The sequence below is a fragment of the Tasmannia lanceolata genome, unplaced genomic scaffold (genome assembly GCF_043159265.1).
Source record: "Tasmannia lanceolata isolate RefF3 unplaced genomic scaffold, GAP_Taslan_0.1 ptg000005l, whole genome shotgun sequence".
NCBI classification, from domain to species: Eukaryota; Viridiplantae; Streptophyta; class Magnoliopsida; order Canellales; family Winteraceae; genus Tasmannia; species Tasmannia lanceolata.
In genome coordinates this window covers 6,670,479-6,692,990 of record NW_027518682.1, presented here as the reverse complement: position 1 = coordinate 6,692,990, position 22,512 = coordinate 6,670,479, and the positions used below count along the sequence as shown (strand labels likewise).

The 22,512-nt window shown below is 37.8% G+C and overlaps 1 protein-coding gene across 1 annotated transcript; it reads right to left on the bottom strand.

Annotated features, from left to right (window-relative positions):
* Nucleotides 1–430: 430 nt before the first annotated feature.
* LOC143877283 (peroxisomal acyl-coenzyme A oxidase 1-like) lies at nt 431–22,512 on the bottom strand. Its single transcript, XM_077379262.1, has 14 exons — nt 22,283–22,512; nt 19,242–19,350; nt 17,909–17,970; nt 15,238–15,447; nt 14,758–14,845; nt 14,508–14,670; nt 14,016–14,214; nt 11,470–11,667; nt 9,349–9,480; nt 8,110–8,230; nt 7,704–7,814; nt 1,783–1,852; nt 1,156–1,339; nt 431–993 (listed from the first exon to the last, which is right to left on the bottom strand). Exons 1-14 carry the CDS (start codon nt 22,418–22,420, stop codon nt 784–786), a joined length of 1,995 nt encoding a protein of 664 aa, XP_077235377.1. The 5' UTR covers nt 22,421–22,512; the 3' UTR covers nt 431–783.

The following is a 22,512-nucleotide window of genomic DNA, read 5'->3' as shown; positions in this document are numbered from 1 at the left end:
GGGTGACTACAACAGGGCGAGCAAAGGGAGAACCAAACCACGAGGGTATGTGCGGGGAAGGAGAAAATAGTGGCGAGGGAAGGCTGGTACCGTCGGGTCGATGGAGACGACTCATTCACAACAGGAAAAAGACAGCGTACCGTTATGCCTCTGATGAAAGTTTGGCCGGAGTTGGGGTTAGGGTTTCGTGACGAGAGGGAAGGGGGGGTTCAGCTATATGTGAGGGTGGCGGAGAAGGTGGAGGCTGAAAGAGAACCCTACAGATCAGAAAACCCTAAGGCTCTGATACCATGTTAACCGAGAGTTTAGAGGGAGAATTGAATGAGTGAGGGTAATCTCCCCCTGACTCATATCTTTATACTAAAACATAAAAGAATGTACAAAGTCCTAAATGCCTTTAGGCAACTTACATATTCTAACAATCCACACCACACCCAAAGCATGGCCCACCATGCACCGTACTGTATAACTATGAAGGCTTTTTGTAAATTACAAAGAAAAAAACGACATCTTAATCTCCTAGTTCAAATAATGGCTTTACTGTGTCAGCTTGCATCCACAATACAAGGCTGGATCATATTTATTAAACTAGGGGTTCAAATTTGTAACAGGTGAACAAAACTGCAGAGCAGCATTCTCACCAAAGCAAACCCCTCTTGTCATAGTCTGCTAAAACCTTATTAGCATAAATATAATTGGATTGGAAAGCAATAACAAGATGCTATATATGTTTTTAGATGTATACTAAAACAAGGCGGATTGATCTTTTACTCAAAATCGCCATCAGAGTTTTGCTATCCTGAGTTGTTGCTTCAGCAGGGGCCGGATATATTCATGGTAACCATCTGGCACTACCGAGTCGTTGAGGGGCTCCTTCCATGCTTCTTTGTATAGTTTTGGATATACATTTCCATCATAACAGCCGAGAATGGAGCCCAGGAAATGGTCAGTGTAGTTAAAAGCATCAACAAGGGCCACAGCATTCGGGCGGACCTGCCAGGGAAACAGAACAGCAGTTTAATAGAAGGATACATATACCTTTCAAAAAAATAAAAATAATAGAAGGATACATATAGGCATAACGATAAATGGTTAACTTTGAAAGATGTAGCATGGTGTTCGGAAGATAATTTCGCGGAGTGATATTGTTCTGACCTGGGAGTATAGAGATCGGAGCTGCTCATTCGCAAGTGCAGCTTGCTTGGGGGTGATACAGCCAGTTGAGAGGAAATCACCCAGATGCTTGTGAAGCAAAGAGAGTGCATAGATGTTGCAGAGAGCCTGTAGGTGTTCTTTGACTCCCTTCCCAGGGATGTCTTGTTGCACCCTCTCAATGAACCTGAATGAGAAAATGGCATATAAAGAAGTGCAAATGGGCAGGGAAGTGGGAGTGGGAGTGGGGTACAGGTCTAGGACTTCAACTAAGCAGAAAAAAAAAGTTTATGTAACCCAAATAGCTTGCTCTTTGCAATTTGACAAAAGGAAAATGCTTTGAATCAATAAACAATATGCAACTCTAGGGTTACTGAGGTGGTAGCAATATCAGTTGCCAATTCAAAGTGGCTAGTCCTATGATCCAAGTTTCATCAACCTTAGAAGAGCACACCATTTCTTAACAGCATTGGTCTATCAGAAACAAATGAACTTGTTCAAACTAGGGTGATTTTGAAACTTCTCAATGACCAGATTTATTGCTGAGTCATTTCCAATGATATCTTACGGATGTAGCAGCAAGAAAGAGAAAGCGAGGTGATATGGGAGAGCATAAAAGAGGAAACTTACTTGGAAACAACAATTAACTGGCAGTGAGCTACTGCTGCCTCCAACAAATCAGCAGAGAGTTCAGCAAATCCTGAATACAAGACTAATTTCAGTAAAAATTTACAAAAATAATCAACATATTATTCACATTGCACCAAAATAGGCAGAAGATGAGGTTCTTCCAACTTAAAAAGAGAGGGATGATGATGGGGTGCCACCCACAACAAGAGGTGAGAAGCCAAAGCAACAGGTCTCCAAGTACTTATTAGAAGTATATTAAAATTTAAATTAATGATGGGAAAGAAAAGATACTCCTAATCAGGACTCTATTGTCATATTCCTAGCGGTGCCAAACAAGTGATCCTAATCCATTTAAACGGACTGACTTGAAACTTCAAGGTTTTCTTCTTGATCATAACAGACACCACATAACAAAAATCTAGCCTGGTTCAAGGATGAGATTTATCCAAGTTTTGAAGTGATCCAAAGGTCCGATCTTCTCCAATGCCCTGGCCCAGACATAGAATTTAGTGATTTTCCCAATACTGAGAAGTCTATTTCTCTATTGAAACCCTTAACTTTGATTGCATCTAGTTCAACCCTAGAGACCATTACCTAGCTCTTCTAAACTTCCTAACACCCCATCCCTGATGTAGGCTAGAAAGAGGAAATTAGAAGAAGAAGAAGAAAGAAGAAGAATTAGGGGGAGAATAGAGAGAAGAATAGGAGAAGAGAAAGAGACGAACACAAGAGGGGAGGAAGAGTTCTCAATAGCAATCAATATTCATCCAAAGGTACCAATAAACGTTGGTTTATGGCTTTAAATAGCCAAATACAACCCACAAAAATAGAATCATACTAAAACTAGAACTTTAATAATTAGAAACCTACTAAAATAGAACTCTAAGAGATAAAAAGGCTAAAATATCCCTAACAAAGCTAATAATATCAAAAAGGCCCATGTGGGGCCTAAATAATAACAAAAACAACTCTATGGGCCTCTCGGAGGGCGGGCCCGTCTCGAATAGACGCACAAAGGGTGCCGATCTCCATCATTTCCCCCCTGCTGAAAAGGACTCTCCATCATCGCAAAGGGTGCGATGTGGACAACGGGAGGCAATGTGACCTTACTGGTGACAGTTAAAACACTCAGGACCTTGGGGTACTTGTCGGGAATTGGAAGTTACAGGTCCTTGACGATAAGTAGGATTTACCGGTCCTTTATCTCGATTAGACCTGGCAAACGGGTGGGTCGGGCCGGGTCAACCCGCGGGTCATGCAGGTGCGGGTCACACGGGTCGGGTGAGGAAATGACCCGCATTTTTGCGGGTCAGAATTTAGGTGACCCGCGCGTGGGCAGGGTCAACCCGCGGGTCACCCGCAAATTCAAACAGTAGCTTATTTTGGGAAATGTTATCACTAGATTTTGATGAGGGCAGTATGGCCGGCACCGTGGGATGATCCAAACCGTCCATTAGATGGCCCACAGGCTAAATAGGTGTTGCCCCAAAAATCATTTCAATAGGTTGATCCTAACCCTCCGATCTATAGAGAGTTAGGATCAAGTGATCAACCCTCTAACATTCAAATCAGAGGGTTGGGATCAACCTATGGTGCTAGCCATAACCTATTCAGGCATCAAACCCTTAAAAAATAGATTAGCATGACAAAATCACCATCCTTGGCATTAGAAAAAAAAGCCATCTAACTAGATTAGCATAACAAAATCACCACCCTTAAAAAAGCGGGTGCCCGCGGGTTGACCCGACCCGACCCGTGTTTTTGCGGGTTGGGTCACCCGCGGGTAAGTTTTGACGGGTCACTAAAACTCAGACCCGTGCCCGCAAATTTGCGGGTGGGTCGGGTCGACATACGGGCACGGGTCGCGTTTGCCAGGTCTAATCTCGATTAGTGCTAACTGCTGGACCAAAGTTATTGTTTCCTCTAGAAACAGTGGTGGTGTTTCTTAAAGTAGACGGACCGGATTGGGCGACTCTACCAGTCTGCTGGGAGGACCATGATCTACTCGTTTGGGTCTCTCTCATTTGGGACATTTCACCTCTGGGGTTAGAGTACTTAAAGTACTTTTCATACTCAAGAGCCCTATGAACAGCTTCCTCCAAGGTCTCTGGAGAATGGAGGTCAACCTCTTTCATAATATCCTGTCTCAACCCACGTATGAACCTGGAGACAGTCATGGAAGACTCTTCCTGTATATTGCATTTTAGCGCTAATTCTTCAAACTTAGTCAAGTATGCAGCGACCATCAGGGTCGATTGCGTCAAGTCTAACATTTTTCCCATAAGTTGAGACTGATAGAAAGGGGGAACATACTTATTCCTTAGTCTAGTCTTCATCTCCTCCCAAGTGAAGTCGTCTAGTTGTCCTCCAAGACCTAAATCCTTTTGAACATATTGCCAATGACGCTTGGCTGATCCTACCAGCTTTACCTTACAAAATCACACGCACTGGTGGTCATTCATATTATACCACTCAAAGAAGTCTTCGAGGTCTGCTAACCAGTCAAGGAAGGCACCGGGATCCATCCTTCCATCAAAACTGGAAACCTCAAGTCTGACCTGTTTAAAGACATCTTGTTGGTCATTGTTGTTCCGATCGAAAGGTCGATTATTGAGATGCCGATCCTGATATCGAGCCTGAGGAGTAGGCTGAGCATAATGGTATTGATCGTCTCGATGAAATTGTGCCTCTTCAACATAATTATCAGCGATTTGGTTGACAAAGTGTTGTCTATCATTGTGACCTTGCAAATGGACTGCCCTATGGTTGACTTCTCTTGTTATAGGTTGTTGGCCCTGGGGGAAGAGGAAGAAGGGGGCTTCTTCGACCTACGGGGTGTTCAACAGTATTATCTGATCGGCCCATCTGAGACTCAGGGCCATCCACATGAATGGTTGGCCTATCACCTAACTGACTCTCTGCAAGGTAGTTGTCCCTTGCGATTCTCATTTACCTAAGTTCTTCTAGGATTTGTTGCACTGAAGCTTTGGTCGCTGTAGTTCTTCTCTCAATTCGTACTACTGACTCCCTAAGAGTGTTCACGACATTTTCCAAGGCGGTGACTCTGTCTTCCATTTTGGTTTGTGAACGTGTTTGTATGTTCATGAACTACGGGTAAGGAAAGAATGAGGTCTTGGCTGATATACAACGCAAATAACTAAAAGTAATGCAACTAAACTATACTAATGTAATGCAAGGAAACAAGTACCTAATAAAGAAAACTACTTAAGGTTTGGTGTAAAAATAGGGTTCGAAAAATCAAGGTAAAAGGGGTTTTAAGGTGGAGGAAATAAGGGTTTGATGAAAACAAGGTGAGTATGGGCCCTAAGTGCAAATTTAATGACTATCTACTACTAGGAATATTAAATCTTGATTTCAGTAAAGAAGATGCGTACCTCGGAAGCCTACGAATAGCCTAAGAAGTCCTAATGGTCGTCCTGACAGCAGATCTGTCGCGGATCGTCAATCGGATGAAGGGCGCGGCCAACGGTCGAGATTGCTCCTGAATGTGGGCCGATGCCTGCTGTCCGCTGCTGAAAATATGCTGGCTACGCCCCAAAAGTTGTCACAGACAACTTTCGTGTTGAGGCCGCGGACAAATTTCAAGCGGAAATAGCCCGAAAGTAGAGAGAGAAACTGTGGAGAGAGAGAGTACTCACTTTTTTTCTGATTTTTCTGATTTATTTTTTTTTGTTTTTTTTTTTCCTGCCTTTTACGGCACCAAACTTTATTCACGTAATATAATCTGTCCCAAAATTAATATATGGGTGGGGTGTCAAAGGGAAAAAGGGGGGTCTTAAATAGTGAAGAGAATAAGTTGGAGGGTGCCCATGGGAGGAAAGTGGGGGTTGAATAACTTTTAAAAAGAAAAACAAGAGGGGTATCCAAAGGAGGACAAGGAGGGGAAAATTGTCACGTGACCATCTAATAAAAGGGGTATGTACTATAGCTATGACTTACCCCTTTTACTTCAGCTATTAACTTGCCTTGCTCTACAAGTCACCGAACATTCTTTGTTGCCTTGTCTGTGTATTCACACGATAGCACAAAAGGCAGGTTCTTATTCCTTTTATAACCTTTGCTTGTTATTTTATTATATTTTATTAGATAACCTGCTATCTTTTGGTAACCTGCTACCTTAGGTAACCATTACCTATAACCTGCTACCAAAAAGTAAGGAAATAAGGATGGAAAACCTTGCCTTTCCTCCTTCACAACCACGTAACAAGTAACGTACCTTATTCACCCTTCTATTTTACTGACACGAATCAGCATATGAAGAAACTTAGGGACTAAGGCAACCCACTTTAAGAAATAAATATCTTCCGGAAAGGAAACCTGAGAATTAACTCCGACGGAAAATAGCAGCAGTGGGGCATGGGCTTTGGCAGAGGATACGATTAACTCGGAAAGGTAGCAATCCAATAGGAATGGGGGCTGATGGTCTTGATGTAAATTGAAGGGTATTTCTATAGTAGTTTTCTATGTGGAACAACAGGGGTTTAAACTGGTTTTGTTTACGAAGATTGTAGGGACTGATTGTTGGGGATTGTTCAAGTGGCTGAAAATCAGGTTTGTGAAGGGTGTTAGGTTGAGATGGGTTTGGATTATGGGTTTGAACAACAAGGGTGGTGGCTGGGAGATGAAGTAAGGGTTAGGTTGGGTATTGGGTTAAAGAGATGAAGGTTAGGCTTTCAAGAGGTCGAAGACAACCGAGTTGACTGGGTGAATCAACTCAGTTGCACGAAAAACACCTTCTTCGCAGATTTTCTTTGCAGATTTTCGGCGAAACACGAGAATCTTTGGATTGAGAAGACTTGGAAAAAATCTCTAGAACTCTTGGGTCTTTTGCTTTGATACCAAATTGATGTAGGCTAGAAAGAGGAAATTAGAAGAAGAAGAAGAAAGAAGAAGAATTAGGGGGAGAATAGAGAGAAGAATAGGAGAAGAGAAAGGGACGAACCCAAGAGGGGAGGAAGAGTTCTCAATATCAATCAATATTCATCCAAAGGTACCTATAAACGTTGGTTTATGGCTTTAAATAGCCAAATACAACCCACAAAAATAGAATCATACTAAAACTAGAACTTTAATAATTAGAAACCTACTAAAATAGAACTCTAAGAGATAAAAAGGCTAAAATATCCCTAACAAAGCTAATAATAACAAAAAGGCCCATGTGGGCCTAAATAATAACAAAAATAACTCTATGGGCCTCTCGGAGGGCGGGCCCGTCTCGAATAGACACGCAAAGGGTGCCGATCTCCATCAATCCCCCATAGAAATCCTACGTGGATGAAATGATGTTCTTTTACACAACCCCATTCAAAAATGAGTCCCTGGCCTCGTTTGGATTTCAAGAAAAACATTTCTGATGGAAATTTTTTCTCACGATTTTTTTTCTTTTCACAATTTAGAGGGAAATAATATAATTATTCTTAATTTAGAGGGATATCATCATAAATTGAAGTTCCCTCAAAGTAAAAAATCAATATGATTGGTTCAAGTTATCCCTTTTCATGTTTAAATAATTTAGGTAATTTGGAAATAGTTTTCCTTTCCAAACTTTTCCGAAAAATTCCTGCAATCCAAACAGGGCCTAAATATTATTCCAATGTGTTAAATGCTACTTCCTCCCTCCCCTTTCAGTTTTCCTTCATATTGCAACCGATCAGACACTCGTACTCAGTCCCAATAAATCTTATGTAAAAACAGAATTCCATAGAACAATTTTTCTAAAGCTTTACCAAGATAATAAACTCCCTGCAAAAGTGAACAAGATCAGCACTACATGAAATAATAGTTGTACTCATTGCATCACAAATATACATAACATGGGAAGACTAGTGCAGAAGTTCCCTTGTTGGATAATAAATTTATTTGAAATGAAGATGATTAGGAGATAGAAAGAGAAGAAGTACCTTCTTCTGGGCTTGGTGCCTTGCTTAAATTCTTAGCACATGCGACGGATAGCCGAGCAGCCCTTGCTTCAAATACCTCCAATATGACAGAGGGTTTCAACCAATCCTCAGCTGCAAAACAGAAACCCAACATTCATACCTGACACAGTAGTACCAGTGTTTGGTGCTTCCAAAATATCGATATGGGGTTCTAGCTGATGTAATAGAAGAAAGGCTTGGAAGTAACAGAAATTTCAAAATTCTCACAAAATATAAACTATTTGAGAGCTTTTTACTCAGAAAAAGTATTTAGGCACCAAAATACTCTGTCGAGAAGCGAAAAAATTCTAAACTGATAAAAAATCTGCTGCTGCAAACTCTTTCACCAAGCAGATTTGAATATGAAGCAATTCAATATGAGATATACCACTATGAACGTCAAAAGTACACTGTATTAAGTGTTCCACACGTCCCATATATGCGGTTGTCCCAACAGGCTGTTTTCCAGACCCCAGCTGAGAAACAGTCTTCATGAGGAACCTTGCAACCTGCAAATGGTAGTTATTAGTACAAGCTAAGCCCTTGTTGACACGGTGTGCAAATTGTATAATGATAAAGAGAAATATATCCATTTTATCGTAGCATTTTATAACAATGAATAATCACTATATGTACAAGTTCGAGTGGGATTGTTCACTTGCTCTGTCTTACGGGCCAAACCATGTCTCCCTTCGAAGTCTATCATGCTTCCCTCTTCCCTACTTCCACGAGTCTTCAAAACTCCTCCCTTCCCTTTAGAGGGAAATGGAAGTGAACTAGGTTTTCGAAATTAGTAGCTATAATTTTTTATTGATAAAATTAGAAGATATCATATACAGCCTACATATTCATCTTGGAATTTATGGTATACTAACTGTCCAGTTACTCCAGCGGCTTCTCATTTGAAAATTGATAAACAACTCCATCCTAGAGAAGCCCCACAATAATTCAAGCCCACCTTTCACTTCCCTTTCAATTCACGTTGAAGGATTCATGGGCCAAAAGTTTTATCATTTACAACTGTATAACAACCAACATTAACAGACCTCCAAAAAAACAACCAACATTCACATTAATCATTGTCAGATAATCAGGTCGTCTGCCTTGGGTTGTAATCATGTGATATCAACTCCCCCATAAAGGGGGTGTTCTTCAGTCTTCTAGTATTCCGAACAAAGAGCTTTATCGAGAAGAGCTGCCCCTCTTCTAGTTCTTCCTTGCGCTCATTTACTGTCTTTTCTTTTATCTATGTCGTTGTGATGCCAACCCATCCATTTTGTGTGTACTGCTGGTTACCTTTTATAAAGGTTATTGTTGCATCTTGTCATCCAAAATAAACATTTTCTTCATAATCAATTAAATGAAAAATTAAACTATTTTCAATAAAAATTACATTTATGAGTCCTTGAAATCTATTTGCATGCAAAAACAAATTGTACAGAACTAACACAATAGTCAAAAATATCCATAATTCCATCACCATTCATGCACCTTGGTTGTGCCTCTATGAGTACTAGTAATTCATTCAGTGGTTTCGCTGGGTAGGACCTTTAACCTCAAGTAAATGCAAATTTTAAAACAACAGAAAAGATTCCTAATTTCCCCTCATACAGCTTAATTAACAAACCTGCAAAAGCAAAACAGTGTTGTCTCCTTCATATGTACAGGCAGGGACATATACAGCAAACAACTCAGGAAGCCCACTGCTACACAGGTAACCATGGCCACCACATAGTTTTCGACAATCTTCAATGGCATCCTGCAACCAAAACAGAAACTTCATTCAGATTATACTACATGAAACATCTACACAGAAAAAAAAAACGCTCTTAAAATGAATAAAACATAAAATGAAGCGACAGAGAACGTCACATAAACTAAAAAAGAGTTTGTAGGAAAATAACATGTAAAGCAACTGCTTAACCATTCTCTATTACAAAAGTAAAATCGACAGATCTGGAATGATAGCACCCGGAGATCAATTACAAATAACGTGTCCAGAAACCACAAATGAATGTATGACAGCATTCAACAGTGATAATAAGTTAATAACACCCCACGAATTGAGTAAATGAGCAAACGCCCAACTGTTCTCTATTTCAACAATAAAATCGACATCATTATATTTCACCCGGAGATCTATTACAAATAGCAACTATTTCACGCTGCTTCACAATGCGCAATAGAAGAAATGAGAAAATAAACAGCTGCTACCAATGCAAGATCCACAATTGACAATAACATGACATGAAAAATCATCAAAATAAGAAGAAACCGCCCTGATCTAATAAAGGTATCTCTCAAATGTAGAAGAAAAAAGAGATCAATCCAAATCTGATGAGGAAAATGTCATAATCTGCTGTAATTCTCCACATGTAGACGGTGGCTAGGATTTCAACCAAACTAGAATGTCCGTAGAGAAGATAGGATCTCATCTACATCCATAGCTATAAATTTCTACCGAATTCGACACGAAACGAATAAAATATTTTTGTTTTCATCCTCACCAAAACACATATTGAAACTTGTTAAAGTATAAAGATAAATAACGCCTTTCTCCAACAGCTTAAGCTTTTGGAGAAGTTGGTAAGTTAACATGGTATCAGAGCCAAAGGTCTCGAGTTCAAACCTCCCGGATAGCAAAAAGCCACATGCGATGGTCGGCCCAAAGTGGGACCACATGTGCCACGTGTTTGCCAAGTGGGCCACACGTGCGGGGGAGTGTTAAAGTATAAAAGATAAATAACGCCTTTCTCCAACAGCTTAAGCTTTTGGAGAAGTTGGTAAGTTAACAAAACTGAAACACAGTGAAACCAAAATTGTGTGTATTAGTATGCTTGTGAAATGTAGTGTAGGTGTTTTGCATAAATATTTATATGAATTACATGGGAAATGTGATATGTACTGAATTATCAGAGATGCACGACAGCGCATGTCGCTAGGTGTTCAATGTTGTTAAACCATTATAGATGGTTGTCTTGCTTGTGTGATGGTTTCTATATGAGTATTTGTGCTTATCATATCATTTTCTGAAGTGTCATCTTAAATTCCATCATTTGCATGTGTTTTCCTAAACTTCTGTGATTTTAACAGGATTTTCATCAAAATATCTGACCAAACCCGACAAGTTTCCATTTATGTGGCAATTGAAACACATACCGAAATCAACATTTTAAACCTCACTTAGAAGACGAGTATTATACAAAGCCTAAGTTTCGTATGTGTGGAACATATGCATGCGATTTACACATCTATCACTCACTGCGGAAAACTTTTGCTTATATAATGTATAAAGTACAAACATATGTAGATGATGTTCTCGTCTATTCTATTTTGGCCAACAAACTATGGGGAGAAAATGAACTACATTAGAACTTGCTAGATGAAATAAGTTATAATGTGCATTCAATAAAGAACATAAATACCCAGTAAGTGTTACCTTGACGGGGCATAAAGATGCTAAATTCAAGAAAAATATACACAAGAAAATCCCAAACTTTGAAGCACAGCCAGATGCTTCACAAACAAAAACTAACGGTGATTAAAGTTTCTAGGTTAAACACTTCTAAGTTTAGAAAGAATCTTATCAAAACTAAATATCAACAGAAAGAAGATGACTAATCAAAGTTTTTTTTTTTTTTTATTTTTTTATTTTTTTTTGTATTGAGCAAAGCAGAAAGAGTCTTGCAGATAACTAAAGTACCCAGATTATTTCTCATAGCATACTTTAGAATGTTAAATTACGTACAGCAGTGGCAGAGGTTGTCAAAGACTTCAAACCAGCAGTGCAAGCATGAGCCTCAGGTAAAGTTGAGAAATCATTGGCTGCCAATCTCCGTGTTACATCAGTGTACAGCCATTTCAACCACTCACCAACAAACCTGAACGCATAGGCAGAAGCCAGCAGCGGGAAGAGCCTGCTTTGCTGAGTTTTGTAATCAATCACCTAGAGCAAAAAATAAGGAATAAATAAACGGAGCCTGCTTTTCAGAATTTTGTAATTAATTACCTAGAGCAAAAAATAAGGAATAAATAAATGGTGGCATAGAAAATAACAACAATTCAAGGATAAGGGATGTGAAGCCAGCATTGATAAATAGGATAATACGATGGACATTAAATAAGAATGAGACATTTCTAAGACAGTGGCCTACGTAGGACATCTTAAGAATGAAACAGAAAAAGTATGCTGGCAATGCACATGAGACATTGACAGAGACAAGAACACAAGGGGTACAGCAGCAATACAGTTAGCTAAAATGAATAAAAAGGTTGGTTCGCACCTGTGTAAGTAACAACCATGGTTTTAAAATTTTGACCGAAATTTTGGACCAAGATTTCGGATTTCGGTCAAGACCGAAACCGAAATGTACCAAAACCGTAATTTCAGAAATTTTGGCCGAATTAATTTTTTTTACCAAATTTTGGCCGAATTTCATATCTTTTTACCAAATTTCGGTATTTCGGCCCAAATTTTGGTTTCAGCTAAGTCTGAAACTGAAATTTAAAACCATGGTAACAACCATTCACATAATAATTTAGCAAGAAATCCCTCTGGAATAAAATAAAATTTCTGATTTACACATTTATCAAGTTGGAGTACTCTCACAACAAAGATCAAGGACTGAATGAATGGGAAAGGAACACACATACAGGAAATATCTCTTTGTGTATAGCATGTATGTATATCCATATAACGTGTATGCATGATACTTGTACTGGATTAGAGGGCTTGATACTGGAGGAAAAATATTCCAACATTGGATATTTGTATGTGTGAGTCTGTATACATGTATCTGTAGGATTATGAATTGGGATATTATGGTCCTGGGTCCAATTCTACCACAGTAGACATGGCACATATTTGTTAATATGCCAAATGTTTTTTTTTTGTTTTTGAAAAGTGAATATGCCAAGTGTGATTAAGAGAATCGAATATCAATGGCTGATACTTGTCAGTGATTGTCAAATAGCTAAGATATCACTGATCAGAGAGATGTTTAGATCATGAGCAACCGATGTCAGAGCCCCAATAGCCCCTCTATTGGGGCAGGTGCCACATCCACAAATATGTGCAACATGTCCAGAATAGACATCCTACCCAAAAGAAAAATGGCTACCTCTGACATAAGTAATCCAGCTTAATTCTATGAAAAAATACAAGTTCGTAGGATTCTAGGGCAGGAGAAATCCTTTTTTGTAAATTCTGCTAGTTAACGGTTGCCTCAAAAGCATAGTTGTCAAAAGAGGAAAGAAGGTAGGAGAAATTGAGGGAGCGGGTGGTGATTCCCCATCTCCCCTTGAAGAATTAAGAGTGGGTTATTGACTTCAAAAATTTAGGCAAATGTATGGAACATCAAATCCTAGGGAACCCTTTCTCCAAGTATTTTTTTTTTATTTTGGTTAAGTTTGGTTGGATGTATACCATTCAAAAAAAAAAGTTAGGTTGGATGTTATTATGACACATATAGCTGACTCCATAATTCAGTTTCTGTCAAGAGCACCATGACTGCCAAGGTTTTTGCCTATAGTACATTATACATGTTACGAAAGCATTATAGGTTGTTCACCTTGGCCAAGGATATTCAATTTTATAATAGAGGGTACCTGCAATGAACAGGTAGTGTCACAATGACTTTGTATAACCAGCCCATAATAGAGGGGAATATTTCTTCTTAGTTGTTTTAGTTAGGCATTCTTTAATTTTTTTTAATCATAAAAGAAATTTATTATAAAAAAAAATTAAGCAGTTCCAAGAAAAAAGTCCGAGGCCCAAGATGGCCTCTAGCGCGTAAATAAACCAACACGCAGGAAGGAATACATACACCTTAATTATCAACATCCAAATAGTAAGAGCCAGATATGATGATAGAAGCAGTGGGAACAACCTCTTGATCAATAAAATCTGTGATCAATTTGCCGAACATAGAACGTGGTGGAAAGACATCCTAATGATCTCTAGGCCATTTGGTAAGTTGACTAGCGGGCATAGGTACACGAGATTGCATAAAGACGAGCAGTTGAAGTTTGGACTTGAGTAGCAATAAAACATATCGTAAGGCAATTGTCATATAGCATTATCTACATGCATCTATGAAGAAAAAATGACGCTCAACATATTCAGACTTCTGAATCTCATAATGTATAAGAAGAAGGCACCGGATCATAATTCAACCAATTGATCTCCATCTAAAGGGCATGAGGGTTCTTACTAAAGTATGGTGCAAATTCAAGCAGATAGCAGAGCATCCTAAAATTGATTAACATAACACTCTTGTAATATATTCATATTACCTGGGTCTCGGGACCACCATTCTCTGAACCAAATTGTCTTCTGACACAACTATACCTCACAGCTATACAAACTGCTCGAGACAGAGCACACGAAGCATCTGACACAATGGTTTGCCGCACATAAACCATTGTCCCATAGACAAGCTGCCAGGGAACATCAGATTGCATATACTTCCCTTCTCTTGTAACCTGTGAGACCCTGCAGTATTTGTAGGGAAAATTGAGTTGACAATAGTCCATAGATTTGAACTCTATCTATGATTAAGAGAAAAGGATTAAGGATCGAACACACTTATTACTAGATGAGTACCAAAGGTACAACCTTGTTAGGAATTGTAATAGTTAATGTAAAAAAAAAAAAAGATTTAAAACAGAAAGAAGGTTGTCAATATTAAAACAAAGGAGTGCAGATATCATCTACCAACACATAGATATGTGGATATACGTAAGGAAATAAAAAGGTCGACAAAGAAAAGTGAAAGATGAGCAAACCGCATCAACATTTGACTCCTCGGTATGCGCACGTAATCAAATCGTAAGACACCATTGTCCATGGTGTTGTATGCCCCATTTCCAAATTTCATACCAATATCACCAACCGTAATACCAGGAAGAGGCAAGTGATCATCTAAACTCCGCAATTGAACAATGAAACCTGAAAATTAAATTTTTTTTAAGCATTTATTTCAACTGTAGCAAACCGTTTCCATTCTAAGTTATAAATAACAAGACAGAAAGTTACCATGCACTCCATGATCCTGACCATCCGTGATAAGACGAGCATACACGACGGCATGTGTTGAAACTTTACCGAGGCCACCCGGCCACCACTATCCACCAAAGTGCAATAAATGAGTATTATGAGATTCATAGAGGAAAAAAATAGACTTGAATGACAGAGATACAAAAAAGGCAACATCAAAAAAAATTATTTTTGTTCAAGAACTAGGTAAAGGATATTGTTAAAAGTTCATCCATGCTAAGGAACAACTATCTTCTTTTTATAATGGCTGCTAATGAACATCAATCCAGACACATTCATCAAAAGAATGCAGTTAGAATACATAACTATAGATGAGAAATAGGGGTAAACTATTCAAAACAGAACTGATTAAGAGGCCATTCATGATAAGAACTATCATTGGGTTACCTCCTAATTGAAAAAGAAAGAGCCTATCACTGGTATTACAGATGTAGCTGTTCCGTCACCTCCATTACTTACTTTGCTTGAAGTTAATGTAGGACTATGAATGATAAATTCATCAGATTTTGGATCAAATGTTGCGGTTGTTTCAAGGCCTTGAACATTTGAACCATGACCAAGTTCAGTTTGCGCATAGCAGCCAATTATTTGCATCTTCTGAGCCAACGGTAACCATTTCTGCTGTTGCTCATCAGTGCCTTGTCCTTTTATAGCAGGCATAAACATGCCCTACATAGAAGGTTGATGAAAAGTAAATTAACTACAGAAAGTTAATAGGAAAACAAACATAAATATGTGTACAGGTATATACTTTTGAGAGTTTCATACATTCAAAATGTCAACATATAACAGATGACAGTGAACACTATAGGACAAAGAAAGAGTCATGAACATCTACATCAACCTTTGATAAAGAATAAGATGCACTCCATAATCATGGAAGACAGCATTATTTAATTATCTTTAACAAGATCAGAGTATATACTTGACTAACTCAAGGGGAAAGAAATTAAATCCAATTCCTTAATATCACCAAAATTATAAAGTGATTCGGATTTTTTTACCAGTTGGAAACAAGTTGCAGATATCATCACTAAATGACTTACAGTCGAGCATCACCACTGCTTGGTAGACAAGCTGAACATGTCACCACAGGATACATGTCGGATTGAGAGGGAGTTTTAGAAGTGGATCATCCACTTAAGGGGATTTTGTTCATTTGACTAACATGAGTTAAACAAAATAGTGTTTAGTATTTTTTATTATGTTGAATGAAGGAATCGATTTAAGGATCCCTAGACCCATCTTTCTATCTTCTCTCTTCTCTATTTCACATATGAATTGGATTATAGTTACTTCTTATTCTTACATGATCTCAGAAAGGTACATTTTCTAACAGCCAACTGTATCATAAGATAACTGAGAGGTTCACTTCATCATGTCCTATACTATAGAGGATCAGTTGACAAATCAATCGAGGTGTTTGGGTACTCTGAGTCTCTGACACTGATTAGGCAGAAGATCCAGGCACGCACAGGTCCATGAGTCTAGTAGGGCTATGGGCCTACGGCATCTACTACGGCTGAGCTGATGTGGCTAAGACATCTTTTTAGAGGTTCCATATAAGGTTGGTCAAACATACCCTATGCAGCTATATTGTGATAATCAGAGTGTCGTTAAATCATTACACAACCTCCATCTTCCATGCCGGACTAAGCATGTTGAAATTAAATATCATTTTGTTTGTAAGAAAGTAGAAGACGGAGAGGTTTATTTGTATTATGTTACTAGTCGAGGGCAACTTGTGGGTATCTTCACTAAAGGACTTCCAATCGAACGCAAGGTTTTTAAACATCTATTTTGGTATACATGTCGGTCGACACAGAAATGGAAACATGTCAGTTTTGGTCTTAAGACTTAGGTGAAAATCCTGTAAAATCACAGAAAATTATAGAAACGCATGCAAATGATAAAAATTTATGATGAAAGTATATGATATGCCAAAATAAGCACAAATACACACTTAATGGTTTGATCTTGTAAAACCATCTATAACGGTTTTACAAGATCAAACACCCAATGACATGCATTGGCACACATGTCTAGAACAGCAAGGCCCATTCTAAACTAAAAATGTATACAACCACACATAAATATGCTTCAAATAAAGATAAAAATGTAGGGGACAAACCCTCCATTCATCAATGTCATAAATAAAGTATAACAGAAATAAATTAATGGTGTAAATTTAAAAGAATTAAAAGAAATAAATAAAAGAATGAACCTTTGAAAAAATGTAATCGAGATCTATACATGTCAACCAAAAGAATTTGTTTAGGTGGGGAATAGAACAAAATATGTAGGTCGTTTTGTATAGATTTTGGCGGACATTTAGAAACCTGGTCGAGCATCACCACTACATGGTATACAACTTGAACATGCCACAACAGAACGCATTTCAGCTTGAGGGGAGTGTTGAAAGTGGGTCAACCGCGTAGGGGTATTTTGGTTATTTGACCAACATGCAGTTAAACAAAACCGTGTGTTGTATTTTCCATTAGAGTGAATGAAGTAACGCAGTTAAGACTCTCTAACCTATCTCCCTATCGTCTCTCGTTTCTATCTCACATACGAATTGGATTAGGGCTACTTTTAACAATACTTACCACTTTGTTCCCATGCCAGACCTACTTTTTCAATGTGTTTCAGAAAGTTACAAACTGCTTTAATGCATAATTAAGTTCTCCTTTTCAAGCTAGTAATGCTTTTGGTAGACAAAAAAAAAAGACATGTATAATACAAGGGAAATTGATTCCTTCATGCCCTTGACCAAGAAGATTCAAGCAGAAACCAGAATATGCAACCACAACTATCCCTAAAATATCTAAAAAGAAGATTCAAGCCGAAACCAGAATATGCAACCACAACTATCTCCAAAATATCTAAACAAAAAGTAAACAAAGTTTCAGCTTTCCCTTGCATAAGCATGTGACATGTGCAGTTATCTTTTTTAAAGAATAAAAGTGCCATGTGCAGTTATCTTCAACTCTATCTCACTTGACAATGTCATCCAATAGTTTTCTCCATATACATAATATAAAGATATTGTAAGTTTGTAACACCTCCAAAACTATATCATTCAACAAAAAAAAAAAAAAAACCTCCGAAACTATGGGGAAAAACTGCTCACCCAATGTAGATCTGTATATGCAGGTTCGTCCACAAAAAACCTTAACCTGGATGCCTCTTCTTCTGTTACAATAGAACTTGCATAGTTAGATTATCTATCAATGAAGTAAAAAGAAGCAAGCATAGTTCAGTATATAAATAAACCAACTTTTGGGTTACAAGTTAGAACTCACAACTACTTCAGTGCTTAGCATAGAACTTGCATAGTTAGATTATATATCAATGGAGTAAAAAGAAGCAAGCATAAATAAACCAACTTTTGGGTTACAAGTTACAACTCACAACTACTTCAGTGGTTAGCAAAGAACTTCAGTAATAGGAGTCGCTAGCAAATATGTCTAGCAGCAAACTACTACCTTGGAGTTACATAACACTAAAATAATCAAAATAAATGTGCCATGTGTAATTAGAAAATGGTCAAGAACCAAGTTCCATTCGGTTAGGTTGAAAAAGATTTAGTCTGCCTAAACCGAATAAATTACCACTAAAAGGGGTGACAAGTGCCCCTTTTTAAAGACTCCTTTTTACAAAAAAGTACCTTCATGTTCTACATAAAGGTAAGAGGCTGCATTGCACCATGTCATTTTATATCAGAAATCTAACCTTTGATACGTAACATTAAAAAAGAAAAGGGCATGGGCATCTCCCTCAACAAGTGTTTTAATCATAAAAGATAAGGTGATTTTTCAACATAATCTCTCGTAATGAGTCTTTTTCAAAAAGAAGAAGAGAGGGGGAAAGAAAGGAAAACGAAGAAATGATAGAGAAGGCGCCTCAAAGAAGAAGAGGCGAGGATGTAGAAGGGAGGACGAAGAAAGATGGAAGAATGTCAAGCCCCCATGGTAGGAATAGAAAAAGTGTCATAGAGAATATAAAAAAAAGAGAAGGGAGTACGGTGAAAAGAAGAAGAAGAAGAAGCGCGGATGTAGAAGGAAAGAAGAAGAAAGATGAAAGAATGCCAAGCCACCTGGTAGGAATAGAAAAAGATGTCATAGATACAGTTGGGAGTATCCCAATTATATCCTGTACTTCTATCCATGTTATATCAGGAAAACACAGATACTCTGGCCAAATTGAAGGATATGGACATACTTCTTGACAAGGAAGAATAGAAATGTAAATCCACCGGCCCAATCATTTTTAAGCCCCGGGCCATGATGAATTGGTGATGATGATGATGATGATGACAAGATTTCAAATTTTTTCATATCCATGACGGAGCAGACATGGAGACATGAAATAGCTTCTTTTTTTTTGAATGGTAGGAGGCATGAAACAGCTATCTGAAAACTTATAATAATGTTTTAAAGTCCGCAGGTTAAACTAAGACATACCTGAAAGATGGAGCTCAATGATCTGTTTACATGCATAGGCTGTTTTTCTCAAGGTGTTTTTAAACAATTCCTTTCGACTCAGAACCACCCTGTTATCCTTGCGATATGCCTAAACAAAAAAAAAGGTCTGATTGAAGTTAAAATGTATACCTTATCAACTCATTAACGAACGTCCAGCAAAATTCAATCCTAAGATCGAGAAAACCAGTCACACATAACCAATAAACAAAACAGCAAAAAACTGAACAATATATGCATAACAAGTAAACAAAACAGCAAAAAAATGAACAAGATAAACAATGTACAAACATAAATATAAGAGTATTACAAAGCAAACAGTGCTACTGTCACATTTAGGCTACAAAATTTCACCAGCATTATCATTCAGCTGATTTAACCCTTTTTTTACCTTTGATTCTAGTATTTAATCCAAAAAGAAGAAGATATTAAACTCAACTGAACCAAAGATTGAAAGCCAAGATGACAATCACTAAAGCATGACAGTAGCGTGAAGTTATAGCTTAAGCTTCTCCTACTATCGGATACTTAAAGTTGCAATTAAGGATGCCCACACCTCTATGAAACTGCTTTCAAGAACTGTTTCAATATCTATTAACACATTATTTCTTAATATACTCGTGAAGTTAATTATAATTTCAGCTCTGCCCCACAAAAAAGTAGGAATTTTTTCTACAATGACACCGCTTGTAGGAAATATCATTTGTATTCAAAAACAAGTGTTAAATTGGAAGTGCATCACTCAAACTCATATCACACAACGATAAAGATCAAAAGTCTGATTCATAACCAATACAATATCAGCAATCACACGCAGAAACACCACCTCCTCACAATCATCCAAAGCATAACAAGAGCGTAAAAGCATCATACACCTAGAGATGCCACAACATGATTGACAGAGGAAGTGAAGGGCTAATCCAATTTGAAGATATTCTATAAGCAAACTTTTTAAATTTGCTAAGAAAAACCAACCCCTACTACACGTGAATTTCCAGCCTCTCCAGATAAAAGAATGCTTTCTATCATTAGTCTAGTTCCACTTAACATATTTGAAGTTTGAACCCATTAGAATATCTGAAGTAGTAACTTCAAAACATGGTGAACATAAATAAAAAAACCACGATTACTAAACTTTGCTAGCAACGGAAATTCCTTTTCAAACCAAACACCAAATGCATCCCCTTGACTAAAATTTTCAAGCATAGAATGTCAAACAGCTTCTTCAATTCAGGCAAACTTTTTGCAAAATAAATAAAACCACAATTATTCAACTCATATTTGCTAGCAACGGAAAAACCTGCTCAAACCAAACTCCAAATGCATCCCCTCAAGTAAAATGTCCAATCATAAAATGCCAAAAACTTCTTCAATTGAATACTTAATCTTCCATGGACCATGGTCTCATGACTTTTCCCTATAATTTCTATGGAACTCCTTTGCCAACTGAAAACATAATGATAAAAATGTCACTATCTCACTTCACAAGACATTGGAGGAGCCACAGCATTACTCTATAATCTCCCACCACCTCATGGTCTGCAAACACCAGCAACCCTCTATTCAAGGTTTCAAAATTCATAACCTCATACAATCTTTAACTTTTAAATTTTGTGTAAAACAAGAAATACGCTGCGAAATAACCATGAAGCAAACAGTGTCTAAAACCTTCAAGTTAGAAAGATCAATGATTCAAAAAAGAGAAATCTTCAACTAATAAATATAATTGCCTTATTTGCAAGTTTGAAAACTAACACTGACAAATGATCATCCATGAATTTGTAAGAATCCATGTCAAAAATTCCTTTGCTAAATTTAAGTAAATTCAATAATCATTGCATTGCTTGCATGCGTCAATGATGTTGCTGTAGCACATGCTCCAAACGGCAAATTTGCCATGATATAGCTAACCAGATTAAGCTTAAGTGTCTTTAAGCAATCACATTTAATTGCCTAACCTTGATACTCATTGATAGGTCTTCTAACTCGGATTACCTAAATCACGCCATCTAAATCTCCTCAAAGAATCAGCTACTCTGGAGCTTGAAAATCACAAGGAGAGATGACTTCCTAAGTGCCCATGTTTGTGCTCCTTCCAATTAAACTGGCTATACTCAACTCAACTCCACTAAGCCTCCGTCCTAAACTAGTTGGGGTCGGCTCCAATTAAACTGGCTATGATAGCCCTTATTTCTAACATTTAGCCCAACTACCAATTTCTAATATTGGATGGGTATAAAACGCCGCTAAACTAATTGTTGGAAAAATTTTGATTCTTCAATACCTGTGGTAGGGAAACCTAGCATGGTTCAATACAATGCGTTGAACTAAAAATCCATTCACCCAAAACAAACAAAAAACAATGTTAACCCGAATCATAAGAAATACGAAATAACTCACTGATTTGCCCACACAGAGAACACTTATATTCTACAACAAAATAAGAACACCAAAATATGAAATGTTATGGAATGACCGGCCATGCCAAAGCTCCGATGAAGAGACCAAAGGATTCAAAAGGCCCAAGAGACCCTAAATCAAAAATTTTATGTATAGTTTTACCAAGGATTTAAATTTCAGTTTCATCGTCGGTTTTGACCACCACCGAATCGAAATATTTGGGTGGAAATTTCGGCCGGAATCATGTAAAATTTGGTAAAATTTTTCGGGAAATTTTGTAAATTTCGGTGAAATTTTGTAAATTTCGGTGAAATTTTGCCGAAATCCCGTAAAAAAACCGATTCAATGTACTTTCGGTTTGGGTCCAAACTGGAACCGAAATATTTCGGATTTGAGCTGAGATTTAAAACGATGGAACTTTATACTAGAACTCCGCTTATACTAGTTAATCCACAGACAAAACCCTAAAATTAAACTTCCCCAACAACCAAAACACAGATCACCGACCACAAAAACCAGATGCAACTTTTTCCGAAAACAAAAGTTTAATCAAAACCGAGAAGCAGATTAAGTGTTACGGAATCTGTAAAAAGAATTTATAGGAGAAGAAAAGAAAAGCTCACAGGATCGTTCGCTACAAGACGAGCAATCCGGTCTGAAACTTCAAAAGCCTGCCGAGAACCGGCCCAAACGATCTTCATGGCATCCACATCGAACTGAGATTTGCTCCTTTCATGAGCAAGATGATCTAATTCCTTCATTTTTCCTGATCCTTCTCAAAAATTCCGCCAAGAACACACAAAAAAAAACCAGAGCAAACCTCTCTCTCTCTCTCTCTCCACGCACGGATTTA

What these genes read in the sequence shown, in the direction of transcription:
- LOC143877283 (XM_077379262.1), bottom strand. Translation starts at nt 22,420, where the DNA reads ATGAAGGAATTAGATCATCTTGCTCATGAAAGGAGCAAATCTCAGTTC. An exon ending in AGGAGTCAAATGTTGATGCG is followed by an intron (nt 14,215 to 14,507) that starts GTTTGCTCATCT and finishes CAAATACTGCAG; the next exon opens with GGTCTCACAGGTTACAAGAG. An exon ending in ACACTGTTTTGCTTTTGCAG is followed by an intron (nt 8,231 to 9,348) that starts GTTTGTTAATTA and finishes TACCATTTGCAG; the next exon opens with GTTGCAAGGTTCCTCATGAA.